This window comes from Pieris napi, chromosome 14 (genome assembly GCF_905475465.1).
Source record: "Pieris napi chromosome 14, ilPieNapi1.2, whole genome shotgun sequence".
NCBI classification, from domain to species: domain Eukaryota; kingdom Metazoa; phylum Arthropoda; class Insecta; order Lepidoptera; family Pieridae; genus Pieris; species Pieris napi.
Genome location: NC_062247.1, coordinates 5,956,859 through 5,971,848, shown reverse-complemented (window position 1 = coordinate 5,971,848; position 14,990 = coordinate 5,956,859). Strand labels below are relative to the sequence as shown.

General features: G+C 32.1%; 1 protein-coding gene across 12 annotated transcripts in view; it reads right to left on the bottom strand.

Annotated features, from left to right (window-relative positions):
• LOC125056218 (ras GTPase-activating protein raskol) overlaps positions 1 to 14,990 on the bottom strand; it is a 120,925-nt gene that overhangs the window by 17,270 nt on the left and 88,665 nt on the right. The window contains exons 1-2 of one of the 12 annotated variants that reach the window (XM_047659238.1): positions 10,513 to 10,612; positions 1,240 to 2,368 (exon numbers count right to left, since the gene is read on the bottom strand). The exons of the other annotated variants lie outside the window; for them this stretch is intronic. Coding sequence (XP_047515194.1) covers positions 1,240 to 2,218 — 979 coding nt within the window. The 5' untranslated portion in view covers positions 2,219 to 2,368; positions 10,513 to 10,612. Of the gene's footprint in view, positions 1 to 1,239; positions 2,369 to 10,512; positions 10,613 to 14,990 lie in introns of those variants that run through there. 12 annotated transcript variants of the gene reach the window in all.

Sequence of the window (14,990 nt, the reverse complement as noted above, 5' to 3'; positions counted from 1 at the left end):
TTATAGGCCAGCAGATGATCAGACTCCGGTGTCTCTTCATAAAAACTATTCATTTGAAACCAAGACCAACCACTTCAATATCTTTATAAAGTATTCTATATAAGTTTTTTTTTGACGTTGCTGAGTAAATTCGGGCTTACGCGGATTCAGTCCATGTGCAAAAAAATCACATCCATTCTTGATATTAAATAAATCGTAAAAAATACCTAAAATCAGGCCAAAATGAGAATTGCTAAGTGTCTTGAATAATTAGAGTAACACAAAAGCAGCTAAATTCAGCTATAACATAAATTTTCTCATTTATTTCATTACATTTTTACACAATTTCATATTTCGATTAATGATACATACTAAACCGTTAGGAAACTAAGTGTTATGATCCCGATAATGAATACCTAAAGTTTCACCCTCGAGGTGAGTGACCAATAAGCTTCCACGTTAGTTTGGCAAGTGAGTCACTGCATAATTACTGCAAGTCTGGACTACGTGGAACCAGACAGGCTTCGACGTAAACGATATAGGTTTTATTTTCTTTGTAGACTTCCAAGAAATAAATTCATTCATTATTTTCGACCAATAAACGTACATTACCTATATATATATTATATATATATTATGTCGAATGGTGTCGTTAAATGTCACAGAGTTTATAAATTATTAAATTATACATAGCGAATATATACATATCCTTTTTCCTGAATTATTAACAGGTCAAATAAAGTTCTGCGCCAACAACATACCAAACTTAAAGGATAAGTATTATATGGAAGTTGCGCAATGAAACATTGTTTTGATAACAAAATTGATAAACGCCCACGAGGAAGTACTAATTTATAGGAGAGCTCAACTTATAATATAATGTTTAATGGTTTAGTTACTAAATTTCATTAATTATTTACAGAAATTGGTAGATACTGTGTGGTAAAGTTTATGTTTTAGGGATATTTAGACCACTTTCTCAAAGGTAACTTTCAATAATGTAAATTTAGTTCATAATACACTTGAGTGAACGGTAACTTGGAAAGGGGTTTCGTTCCTAAAAGCCTGCTGAATACAAATTAAGTACATGTAACGGTATTATATAATATATACATACTGTTTTACCTTTAAATACTTTTAAATTCTCTAAAATTATTAAATATTATACATAATTTACAAAGTATTACAGTATAATTAATATTATGTATTAAAACTATTGCGTTTACCGTCGTCATGTAAAAATAACATTCTTAATCTTACCTGAATGTACAGCTACTTCATCATCTACATCCAGATAGGCTCTTCTAATACTCAAAGGACTATTGGCTACTTGCTCTTCATTCTTCTTTATTAGAGCACCAATAACTTCTTTTTCACCACCATGAGCGTCTATGAAGTCGTCATAATTATCTCGTAAGTCAGTAATAACAGTAGAGGTCTCCAAGCCTTCCTCAACATTTTTAGCAGTTATACTCCTTAATAGCGAATTACTTCTAGTAAGCTTAGTGCTTCTGGATCTTCGAATAAAATTCAATCCAGAAATCTTTCCGACACTTTTGTTGGGGCTCTCAGGTGTTATAGTTATTTTAGGGTTCTTAAATATTGATGTAGAACTACTGCTTCCTCGTATTGGTGACGGTGTGTTCAAATTTTGTGGTAATGTTTTCGATTTTTCACTAGTTGAGGTTTGTAATCTAGGAGAATCTGCTATTAACGACAAATTAGAATTTCTTACATTTGTTGGCGGCTGTAACTTGCATGGTAAATTCACGATGGAGTTGTTAAGCCTATTGGTGGATGGGTGATAAACTCTATCGTACCGTGCCTCACATGAAGTGGAACTTCGGAGTCGCGGTTTCGAATTATTTATTTTACTTCCAGATACTAGTCTAGGGCTTGTGAGATCGCGCTGACCTACTCTCGGTAGCGCTTCATTTGAACTAGTTGACGATAAAGGTCGATACCGCCGTGGGCTAAACAAACTAACATCGCTTTCGCTTTCGGTCAAGGATGAATCATGGTTTGTAATCTGTAGTTTTGCACGGTCTGATGCATATTTACGTTTTGGTTTCACGGGTACGTCCAATCTTTGCCCAGTTATAAGTGATTCTTTTTCTTCTGGGCTTAGAGGCAGGTAATTTTCAAAACTCTCAAACAATGGCACATAGAAAATTGATTTACGACTACCCTGCTCACTACAGGCGGGGGACGACATTGGTGTTGAACTCATACTGGTCATTACTCGATAACGGAAACATGCCACTTTATGGCAGCTTGTGCACCACGTAAAAGGCTTGTCGCATTAACGTTATTCGTTTCACTGCATCCACACAGACATTACACTTTAATCAATTTTAAACATTGTAACTATTATTGCATCACTCTCACTCTATTGAAAAGAACAAAACATAGGAATATTTAGTTATGATTTCATGTTTCAAATTAATATGTACCAGCAAATCAGTTTACACTAGTCGTGTGAAACATTTTCACGAAGTTTTATTCACAAGTTCTATCGATCGATGTTAAACAACAACTATGAATAATTTCATATTATCACGGAGCGATAAGATTATGCAGCGGTAACCAATCAAGTACCCAATGGGTAAAGGAGGCCAAGTCATTGTACTTTACCACCACTCTCATAATAATCGGCTTCAGAAAGGTATTGTGATGGCAATAACATTAGACAATGTTCCTAATTATTAAAAGAGATATTCCACGGTCAAATCAGCTGTTTCATTAACCATTAATATAGAGTCTAAGGTGGAAAAAGCCGTCATGTGATTTGAGATCGCAACAGTGCTATATATGAAAAAATAAAAACTATATAACTTTTGTGAATAAATGTACAATCATGGTAAATAACGGCCAAGCCGCATGCCGGTTCTCTTTCGGACTCAAGTAAATTTTAATTTCGTAAAACATAATATTATTAATCCTTTATAGTTAACAAATATAGCTGGTTATAAACAATTAAACGGAGGCGGTTGAGATGGTTATAATGAAGTAGGTCAAAATGTTTCTACACATGTGCCACAGCTAGGAGCAAGTGTCGTGCAAATATATTTAGGAATAGTTACGAGTATATTGCGTACGCAATTAGTCGTTGAACATGGTATTTGTTAATTAACTTGCGAACTTATGTATTCTCATGCTTACTTTAATTCAAAAGCAAGGTAATGAAATGAAATGCGGAATGTTATGTATATATATATATGTATGGTACACTCACACAATGGCGCGATCATAAAAATGGTAACAAACAGGTATAGAATGTTTCTTTTTAATAAAATACTTTTGAATATTTCAGTTAGATGAAATTAATATATGATGTAATAAAGAAATTCATTTATGTAGATCTCAATTCCTTCGCTTCTATTCACTACATTTCGAAAAATTTTGTAAAAGTGATCTATTATACAGTTTATAAAGTTACCCTATCGGTGTTTATTTAAAACAACGAGCCGCCGATTAAACTCCTGTAATAAAAGCCTGATCCGTTGAATATTTAAGACAAACAAAACGTATAAAACAAGCCCCGGATGTCGTGATGTAGAATGAGATCGTGTTATGAGTACAGGCGAGCAAATAAAGCTTGCGGAACGAACGCTATTAACCGGTCTGCTATGTGAAAACATAAAACAAAATAGACACATGTGCTAGGCCCAAGACTTACTTTGTACAGTACAATCAATACATTTTATGTACACTACGACTAAACTATCATGTTTATAGTGCTGCCTTCTTTTGCCACATCGCTTTCAAAGCTCTTCATACGTTTTATAACTTTATATAATTACTCCGTAAAATCCAATAAAATTATTTCGACCCCTGTTGGAAACATATCGTTAACTTTCCATTCATTATATCGTGACCTCGATTTAAATTTTTTTTTCTATATATATATAACAGTTTTAGTTACTGAATTTTGCTAGGTTTTTTTTTGTTTTCATAGTTAGATTATAAAACCATATGATACAACCCTTACAACTTCCAACTCGAACAAACAATCTCTGCATAATATTTATGGATGGCTTAAAATATGTATCCTGTTCTTTGTATGCCTTTAAATTCCTAAGAAATGCAGCAAAATCCTGGCATCTAGAGTTGAAGTTGGCATGACTAATACGCTATCAAGATTCAAGGCAAGCAAATGTTACATGAATTTTGCCGAGAGATACTGCAATTTGCTAAGTTATACTATTTTATATAAGATATACTATTTCCCTTTTGTTTGATGTATTCGTTCATACATTGCTCTTCGCTCTGCATTACACGCATGCGACGAAAGTTAACAAAAAACAAAAAAAAACTTTTTCAAAGGACGTTATCTTTTAATGTCATTTGATTTCTCTTTTAAAAGTAGAACTCGTTGGCCTCCTACTACTGTTAGTAATAGTTAAGAATACTCAACATATATACGTCCTTATAGCTACAGATTTTAACAGGGTGACATAGAATAAAGTAATAGTAGCATGTTTTTTTATAATGAAAACTAACAAATTCTCACACAACTTTCGCACCGACTGTGTACAATATGCATAAAAATAAATTACCACAACGTGTCCGCAGCGATATTTTTCACACGCAATCCTTGAAAATAATTCAACAAAGAATTATCCACATTCCATGTTCAAAGAACATTAAACTGCCACAACCATTTTCACTCTTAACTTCTGTATACTTTTAAGCACTAAAACATTTGTTATTTGTTTGGAGTTTTTTTATAATTTATACGAAACTATCACCAAATAGGTTCCTTTTGTATATATAAAAGGAACCTGTTAGTCTAAATTTTGTCATTTATTATAAATATGCACGATTGCACTCATTTAATTTAAATAATATTTGGGACAAATGCTACTAATTTAATAGACCGTTTGCAAAATGGACAATTTTGATTAAAATTTGGCAACGTTATATTGAAAGTGACGAACCAATTTCAGACCAAGAAAACAGTGTACTAACGAGCGGTAAGGTAATAAAATATATCTATTCAGAAATTAATAATCGAACCGATTATTTGTATGTTTTGAAATTATATCAAGCAAATTTATTTCTTATTACAAATTATCGGTCTCGGCACGTATTGTGGTAAAATTTTGATGCGGTATGGGAAACTTTCCCCTACCACGAGATTAAGCAAAAGACCTAAAAAAGGCTTCTGTGCAATTTACGGCTAACGCACGTGTCGGAATCTACACAAAGCAAGTGCAGCGCCATGGCAGTTTCAATCTCAAAATGCAAAAATGTTCATTAAATTTCCTTAACTTTGTTACTGCTGAGTAAGGCTATGACGCTAAAATACAATATTTTATTAGAAAACTTTCTTAAATGGAGCATATTTTATAAGAGAAAGTACTTGCGAGTTACTTCAACTTGCAGAGACTCAGAGGCTATAAAACTTAACATAGGCAGGCATTGGGAAGTGTGCCTATTTGATTCGATACTTTTTTACAAAAGTGGTGCGCAAGGGTTGGAACTTTATTTCTAATTACAATAATATTTTTTGTCCAGCAATAATTGAAGGCTACTTTCTACACTTTGGTATGGATTACCATAATAATATGCATGTATAAGAATTATTAATAGCGGTTGTAATGACTTCCTCTAAACAAGTATTAACAGCGGAATTCCTATACCTCTATAATCAGGTTTCTCATCCCACGTGGAACTTTGTGAATTTAATAGAGCTTGGAAATTACAAAACCATGAATCTTAGGCAAGTAATTTGTACTTTATAATTCATATTATATTTAAGTATAATATACTTTATATTATATAATATGCGATATAAATGTTGTAGGGTGTGTGTAGTTTTAAGTTTCAACGTCAGTCAAATGCGCTTCTTATACAAAATTCTACGAGACATACCAATTACCCGTCTGGGTATAGAAACTGCGTGTTTTTTTAAAATTCTTGGTTTCAAATACACATATATATATATAAGTAAATACATTTCATTTCAGGAAAAAATAATGACAATTCAGAAGAGACGTTCACGAAGGGGACCAATTTGATTTTGATACATCTTTGATACAACTTTATTTCATAACTGTTATAAACTGGTCTTAAGTACAAGGTTTGATTTAAGTAGGACATACTAACGAAGCAAAAACTGATCGCTATCCCGTTAAGAATACCATGATTGACTTCGAAAGTTCAAGTTCTTTATTTGGTCCCATTATAATATATCTTATACCCTTTCTCTATAATCATATAGTCTAAGAATTATATTAATGCAGTAAGTGATAATTTTTTCTTTTGGCTTTAGTTGATAAAATGCAGATGGTAACAAAACCAAAAACTTATAAAGAAATCTTTAAAATTTTCTTATAAGATGTTTGGGTTGGGTCAATAGACATATTGTTTGCAAGGCGAAAGTAAAATTAGCGGGGATTATCAAATGCATAACGGGGCTTCTTCGTAATACAATATTGCAACGACCCTCACCAGAGATGCATGTCATCAGTCTTAGCGATATAGGTTAGAAAGGGTCACGGTAAAAGCCCTTCGTTACTTAGAATGAGAACAAGTTCTGAAATTATGTAACTGCACGTGCGGTGCTATGTACTTAAATGTAGTATGCCCTGCACGCATAAATGATCCGCTGATATAAAACAACGTAAAAGGAAATTATAGATAACAATCAACTACCTTTTTTGAGCATGAAAACCAACAAGTTGAGAAATGAAACGAACGAACGTTTTTGTAAGCGCCTGTCTCAGCGAAATAATTGTACAATTTTTTTAAAACTGTAGCTAATTTTTGTAACTGTAGCTAAAGACGATATTTAAATAAACATAAAAATTTGCACGTTTTAAAATAAATTAACGTAATTTACTTAAACTTGTTGAATGTGTTAGTTGTAAGAATGCTAACCGGAAGATTGCATTCGGAGGCTGTAGTAAACGACAAATAATACGTTGGAGGCTAGGCAACACAAGCTTATTTAGAAATGATTGAAAGTAGTATAGCCCTACCTATACCTATACCTATATATATATTTGTATTCTTAGTGTTTGTGAATCTGACACTGAGACTGACGAAAATGTCCTAAATATACGCCATTATTAATTACGTTAATTACATCTTACAACGGGCACTTATGAGCAACTAATATTAGCGTAACATTATCGTGATCGTGACGAATATTACACAAGACCTAGATAACCACCGTTCACCAACAAAAGGTCACGATCACAAAGAGTATGATTGTTACATGATTATGCACCTCTAGTTAAGGTTTAAATAGTTCTGTTTCGTCACTGATTTTGATAAATTTTGATATTTGTTAGGTAAGCTAACAGGTATTAAAGCATCTATTGAATCTTTGTTCTTTGGCTCTCCCGTGTCATTTGAAAGTAGATTAGCGCTGTTTAACTAATTTATGTGTGATATATATTGTTATCTGATGCTTATTTGATCCGTTAATGAAATCCCTTAATATTAGGCGGATAATTGTACTTTTATTTATAAAATAAAGAACAGAATCGCTAATTATGGATTTCGTATGTCAAATCCAATATTTGTTTGACATACTTAATTTTAGCCTAAAAATTAAGGTTTACGCATTTGAAACCATTCATTATTCTAATATGTCTAACATAAGACACGCCTTATCGGTCATGTTTGATTAATTATATAACTAACAATGTTTATTATACTTGTAAACATTTTACCGAAATATTAACTACTTGTCAATAATAATATACACACAGTGATTTAGTGTTAAAGGTCGTACCAATATAGCAATCTCTAAAAAAAATAAACAGCAAACTACATACATTTATTAAGGTACGTTTCATTTAGTTTTAAATATGTTTCTGAACAATTGTACATTCAATTCTATCGAAAAAAAACTATAATGACGTATAATTTATTACAAAAATATATTATTAGGATGTCTAAATTTGTTTATACGCAATGATAAATTCAACTTAACATACCTCAGGCTGATAATATATCGCACAACATTAATAGGAAGAGCATATTTTATTAGCTGACATTTAGATAACCCTGTTTCCTCTCAAATGTGACCAGGGGTCAAATCGTTATTAAGTTACTCAACTCTAACCTCTAAAATGTTGCCATTTTATTTATTCCTGAAGATATTTTAGAAATTATTAAAACAACAAATTACACCAACCAACAACACAATACTGTCTGCTTTCCTATTAATTTGTGATCGCAAAAGATTATTTTCATTTAAACATTTAAGTAATCATACATTTCCATAATGTTAGATATATTCTCATCCAAATTATGCTTTTTCTACCTTCTTCTTCTACATAGATTGTATCTTAAAGAAGTTCAACGCGTGTCTCAGTTTCCAAATCATTATTTACAAAACAATCCCATCAAATGAGGCATAAAATAGAGACAATGGGCAATACTTTACAATTTGAATGCACGAACGCACATTTCCCAACCTTAAGGCTTGTCTACTGAAGGTAAATAAATAGAAGGTAGAAAAGATAAATCTTACAGCATAAAGGGAACAGTAAAAAGTGAGATTTACAAATGAATTATTGGAAGAAATTATACGTGAGAAATCCTTTAGGAAACCGCAAAGTATTCATGTTTCTGTGTCTTTATAAAGATTATAAACAGTGTTATAATGTATGACGGAAGTTATAAACAAAATAACAAAAATCATATAGGTATATATTGTTAATATATGATATTGAACTACAACTTAATTTGGGTGACCGATTTCGAGTCACCAGACGTGATTATTGGTAAATGCAGGAAATTTCGAATAAATTGTGGTATATTCTGAGAACATACTTATCTAAATAAACAGGAAAACTGCCAGGCTAAATTATAATAACAAAGGATTTGTTACGAATTATCTTTTATATATATATCCTGTATAAATTTAACATGGTATTATTTGTAGGACATACGAACGCTCGAAAATATAAGAAATATAACTATGTATTTATTTTGTATCTTCCCAGTCGGCACAGATTACTCGTTAATTTATCTGAATATAATATGTATTTTTGGAATAAATGGGACCTTATTATCGGTTGATCGTAACGTTTATAATAACAAATTTTATTTATTTATGTTATCACCTTTTTCCCGAAGAAGTAAGCAGAGACCACGGATCTCCAATTGCTAGGGTTCTGAAACCTCTCTCTCTTCATCTACTTTCATGACATGCACCATACGTGCTCGTCGGTTATGGGTACTTTTTTACCATGATTCAAAATCAAGCTTTTGTCCTAACGTAGATTTGAAAATAACACCTGCTTTATAAAAGACACCTGCCAACCAGTAACGCAACAGATGGGGAACAAAAAACTTAGGGCCCGGAAGTTGAAAGACAGGCGAAAGCATGACCGCGTGTAAATGTGAATAATAAATATCGATCAATAATATGAAGGGTCAGAAAATACCCTATACTAAAATTTGCATAAAACATGTGATAAATATGTTTAGTGTAATTAAAGCCACCACAATAACTAGAGCCCTTTTTGTATCTACGTGTGTATCAAGTAAAGTTTTTTGACTTAAATTTTTTTTAATATGAAGACTGTTTTTATTCTTTTGTTGCTATAGGCCCTTAAAAATGCTTAGATTAAATTTAGTCAAGCTTCTTGTATCCGTTGTTATGTTAAGTGTTGCAACTCATAGAATGTTCAGTTACTCTAAACTATATTTTCAAATCGTAATGTTCATGTGACGATACGTTTCTGCTTCACTGATTATTTTACATTTCAGTCGCCCTCAACCAGAATTGGCGGGTCTGAAAATCAAACGAAAAATGCATAAAATAAATCAAGTCAAACACTTTTAAAATATGGCAGAAAGAATTAACTCCTTCATATAGACTTACTACTCTTGGCTCTTGAATTGTATTTTACGACGTGAAATATTTAGGAAATAGATAAAAAATGTGCTAGAATTCTAAAACTAAATCCAACCTTTTCAAGTTCTATCAAGCCAGAAACTTGAGCGAACATGATCGAAGTTCGAATTATTCTTGAACAGAGAGTTGTCACGTAAAAAAGGAAGGGTAGGTACGTCGCACAGCTAGAGTCCGGTTTAGTTCAGGAATGTGACCCAGACCTCATGGGACGATTCAATGACTCATGTGAACTTACTCTTACGAACATTCAATATTTAGAAAGTCGGCGTGGGTGTATTGGTTTTATTTACAAGGTGCAACTACACATACATTTATAGTATTTAGTATAATTAGATATTATATACAACGTAATAAGGTTGGTTTCTTTGAAACACAAGCCAGCCAGCCTATAATAGCCTATATTATATATAACATGGAAAAAAGCCTGGATTGCAATTTTCTAATTGGTGGATTCAAATTAGCATAGACTAGGATTTTCCAAAGCCGATTATTAATTATAACGCAGGCCTAGCTGCTAAAAACGAAAGACAAAAACCATTATTAAAAGGGCCAAAATTTTAGTTGAAATTTAATTATTATTTATTGCGTATTTATTTTGTATAACTGATTGCGCTAGTAAATTAATAATTATAATAATATCATAAGCAAACCGAAAATATTCCCAAGTTTTTTTTTATTTGTTTGTCTTCTAAAGTAAATCCAATATTGCACTATACACAAAATTCACTTTCACTGCACATATTTTATATCATTAAACGAATTATATAAGAGACGTAATATTATATTTAATATTTCACACGCGCGCCCGCATAGCTGGCGTGAATAACTTTGTTGACAAGCAACAAGGGGCCAACCGCCAAGCGCACTTCGCGGCCATATTTAAAAGTGTCGGTAAAAGTCGGCTATATTCGTTCCTCTTCGATAAAGTACTCTTCACACAACATACAATAATTTAATAATGCATAACTTTGTATGTAATTACTATAACTACAAATAAAATTATATTTTGAGAACAATAATGTTATTATTTTTTTAGGAAATATTTAAAAAAATTATAGTAAATCCTGGGCAAGGTAGTATATTTTTTTAATATTTTTTTAAATAAAAATTTTATAAGATAAGTGCCCTTTTCATAAAAACTACATAAGTATATTTACTTCAAAAACATATTTTATTTCGTAAACTTCAATAGGTAATCAAAGTGAACGCATCGATCTTGAACCCACTAAACTGGTTTAGTCGATTGTCTATAGTTTACTTACAATTTACATTAATTATTTAGTAATGAAAATAATGTCAAAAACAGATAATCTTCAACAATTACATCTAAATACCTTTGAATCCGGTGATAATAATCAATTTTTAAACGTTTTTAAAGCATTTATTTATTTTTCATCAATCGTTATTAATTTTAATGCTAAGTTGTTTTGTTTGTCTTATAATAGTTGATTACAATAGAATTAATATTTTCCCGTTGTTATTGGTTTTTATTTTATTTTATTTACTTATTAGGGATATTAACTTTGGTTTTAGACAACATATTGCCCTCTAGCGGCGAGTAGTGTGAAACATAACTTTTAAGTTTTATTAAATGTACAATAGATGGCGCTATGGTAGATTTATGATATTTTTACTTGAAACTGGCATAAAGTTAAAACTATTGCCATAATATTTAAAAAAATATATTTAAATATTTTTTTAATAAATCTCAAATTGCATGTTGCTTATTCATTCTCAAATTGCTTACTATAATAAAACTAAAAATATTACAGCACTCAAAAAAGAAAAACAGGACAACATAATATGCATTTTAACAGATGGTAAATTAGAACTAGCTCCTTAGAATATTCGCAGTAATTTCAGTTCTATTAACATTTGTAACTATCACTTCCCGTGGCATACTTTTCACTTGCGATAAAAACTGAACGTTTATCAGAAAGTAGGTACGAATTTCTTGTTTTAATTGTTTACAACAAAAGTGGTGCATTTTATGAATGACTTTATAATTTTGGTGCCGGCGTAGAATTTATTATTGGCAAGTGGTAACTTGTCACAATCGTAAAAATAGAAGGGGTGCAACGTACGAGATTAAAATATAAGTTTGTATAGTAGGTGTGTTTCGTAGTTTTCTCAAAAATATATGTTTTTAGCTTAAAAAAATTGTCACACATTGAAACTAAATAACAACACGAAACAATTAACCTTTGTTATGGTAGTCTTGGACATTATCTGATTTTCTCTTGGCCTTTATATACTGAAACACGTCTATCATGTTTGACAAGAGAAGCAACTTAATGAATCATATTGACGCAAGTCTTTCAGGAATTTTAAATAAGTAAGTTTATATGTTTGTATGTCATTCAACTTTCTTCAACGTGATACGTTTACGTAAATAATGTGAACGCAGTAACCTTAGCACAAACTTTTCTATATATTGAACGTATGGTTTTATCATACATATCATATACCTACATGCGCAAATAGATCGTTCTATTGTTTCTGTTAATGACTCCGTTTAGTTCCCAATACGCTTACACGGAGGTTAAATTTATTGTAAAATTAAATAATATACCTAGTGCAAAGGATAATTGTCGCAGTTATAATGTATTTTTTACCTTTTATGAGTTATACCTTAAGTTTGACAAGGTATAATATATGCTACGTAAAATCTGCGTTTGACTTATCTTACCGCGTCGCTGTTATTAACGAACTGAAGTACGATATCTAGGTAAACAAATATTCTACGCATGTGTAATCGGTGGATAATAATCTGTCACAGTTATGGAGCAATTGAAATGTGGTAGAGGTTTGAACGTTGTGAAGATTGAAAGCTGTGTGTCATACACACACAGCAATCTGCATGCAGCTTATTCTCTGTAGATTGATAATAGTAATTAATAAGTACTTTAATCTACACCTGACCTAAAATTGTAACTAGTTGCTAAGCTACACAGTGCTAGGAAAAATTAAGGAGATCCAAGAAAAGTGGAGGCAATAAATTGAAAATATAAACAATCTTTGTTTTATTTATCATTAATCATTTTCTTGTAACGTGTTATTTTTGGAATTAAATAAACCTTAATCACTATTATTATAAACTAGGACATACAAGATGAACTAAGCGTAGACAAATTAACTTTGTAAATGGAATAATTTGTACCAGTAAAGTCATGCTCACGAGAATGACTTCATGCACAGTCATAACGACCTTTTTAATTACAATATATTTATCTGATTTCCATGAAACATAACTGTTGGAAAATCTGTATTACTGCTGTCTATCTATAATGGGTTGTTATGAATCCGTTTTCCTGCTTTTCTTCCTTCATTATTGGCAACTGACTTTGACACGATAGCTTTCTAATGGCGCGTCTAAACGGGCCATGATTTGCTGCAATTGATGGCTGCACTGTTGGCAACTAATTGTCCGGCCATTAGAAAAATATTTTAATGCAGCTGATGGCCGAACAATCTATGGCTGGGCAATGTGTTGCAATATGTCTGCAATAGTATGGCCCATGATGCAGACTCCTAAACGGGCCACACAAACCGGCAACAATGGCTGACGAAATCACACTTGTCGCAGCAGCTTATATTGTTTTAAAAAAGAAACAGAAAAAGAAGAGATTGTGGATTCGACCTTACTTAAATAGGCGTGAAACTGTAGACAATTTGAGTCTAGAAATAAGTCTTGATAATAAATTAATCAAGAACTAGAATGTCAAAAGTAGTCATTTTTACGTAGTAATCTAACGTCAAATACAGCTGATCGCAAAACACAGAATAAAGCAACAGGCACCCTTCACTCAAAGCAAACGTCAAGTCGCGTAGAAAAGGATACACTATGCCATAACAAAGAGAGTGACTGAAACAACACGAGAACTGGCTGTGCAATATTGCAGTTGAATTCGATAGCCTAGCGATCGTCCGGCCACCCATCGGGGCAACATCGGCCATATGTGGCTATACAAAACATGTTTGGCTATATGGCCGGGACATTACTGCAATATTGCATAGTGTGACTGCTATTGTTTGCAATGTTGCCGGCCACAGTGTTGCAGCCATCAATTGCAGCAAAACATGGCCCGTTTAGACGCGCCATAACTAAAATATCTGCATTTGTATACGAAACAAATAACACTATTCCATGAAAATCGATGCGATTACGAACAATTAGATAATTTGAGGTATATATGCATGAAACTATTTTATCCACGCAATGAGGCACTTGAATTATAAGGAATTTAATTATATTTTTAATGTAAATAGTTGAAATGTTAGCTGTTATAAATGAACCGATGCTCGCGTTGTAATAAAGTAAGATTAGACCTACGAACTTTGAATATATGAACATATTAAAAAACTTAGTACGTTCTTACAGGTAGTTTTAATATTTGCCTAAAAGTTTAACACGTAGACCGTATCCGGTCCTACACAAATTTCATTCATGTCAAAGGGGAATGCACAAAGGCACTCAGCTTCCGTGGCAAGCTTTGAAACCAAATACCATAAAGTAATAACAATAAGCCAATATCATGAAATTTCCTTGAAATTTTTTGTGTTAAAAATTACTTTTTTGTCTCTGATTTCGATCAGTTTTTATAATTTCGACAAGCTCAAATAAAACGTATTAGTGATATTGCTATTTTTGTGTGTTTTAATTGTGAAAATAACTTAATTTTTATAACTTAATGTGTAATGTGGAAAATATTTACAAAATTATATCAACAATTTTTTTTTCTTTTCTGATTTCAAAATAGATTGCTGCAATGTCAAATTAACGTTAAAATCCTATAATAATTACTCATGTTGTAATCCTATGTGTGTGATATATTAATAAATAATCAAATCTCATAAAATATGTCGGATTCTTTGAGATATCACATCAATGGTTCCGCTAATCGGACATTCTCAACTAATCAAATGACATTACCGGATTTTAAGATCTTTGACAAAGGGTTGAAAAACACAGGAAACGGATGTAAGCGGTGAGGCGCAGGTGTGCAGACACGGGCCGAATATCTAACTTACTGACATTAAACGTGATACGTAAACAATCAACCTATTTGGAGCCACATACGTGCGGGGAATCGTCAGACACTAGCACGTGTGTACCCATAAAAGAACC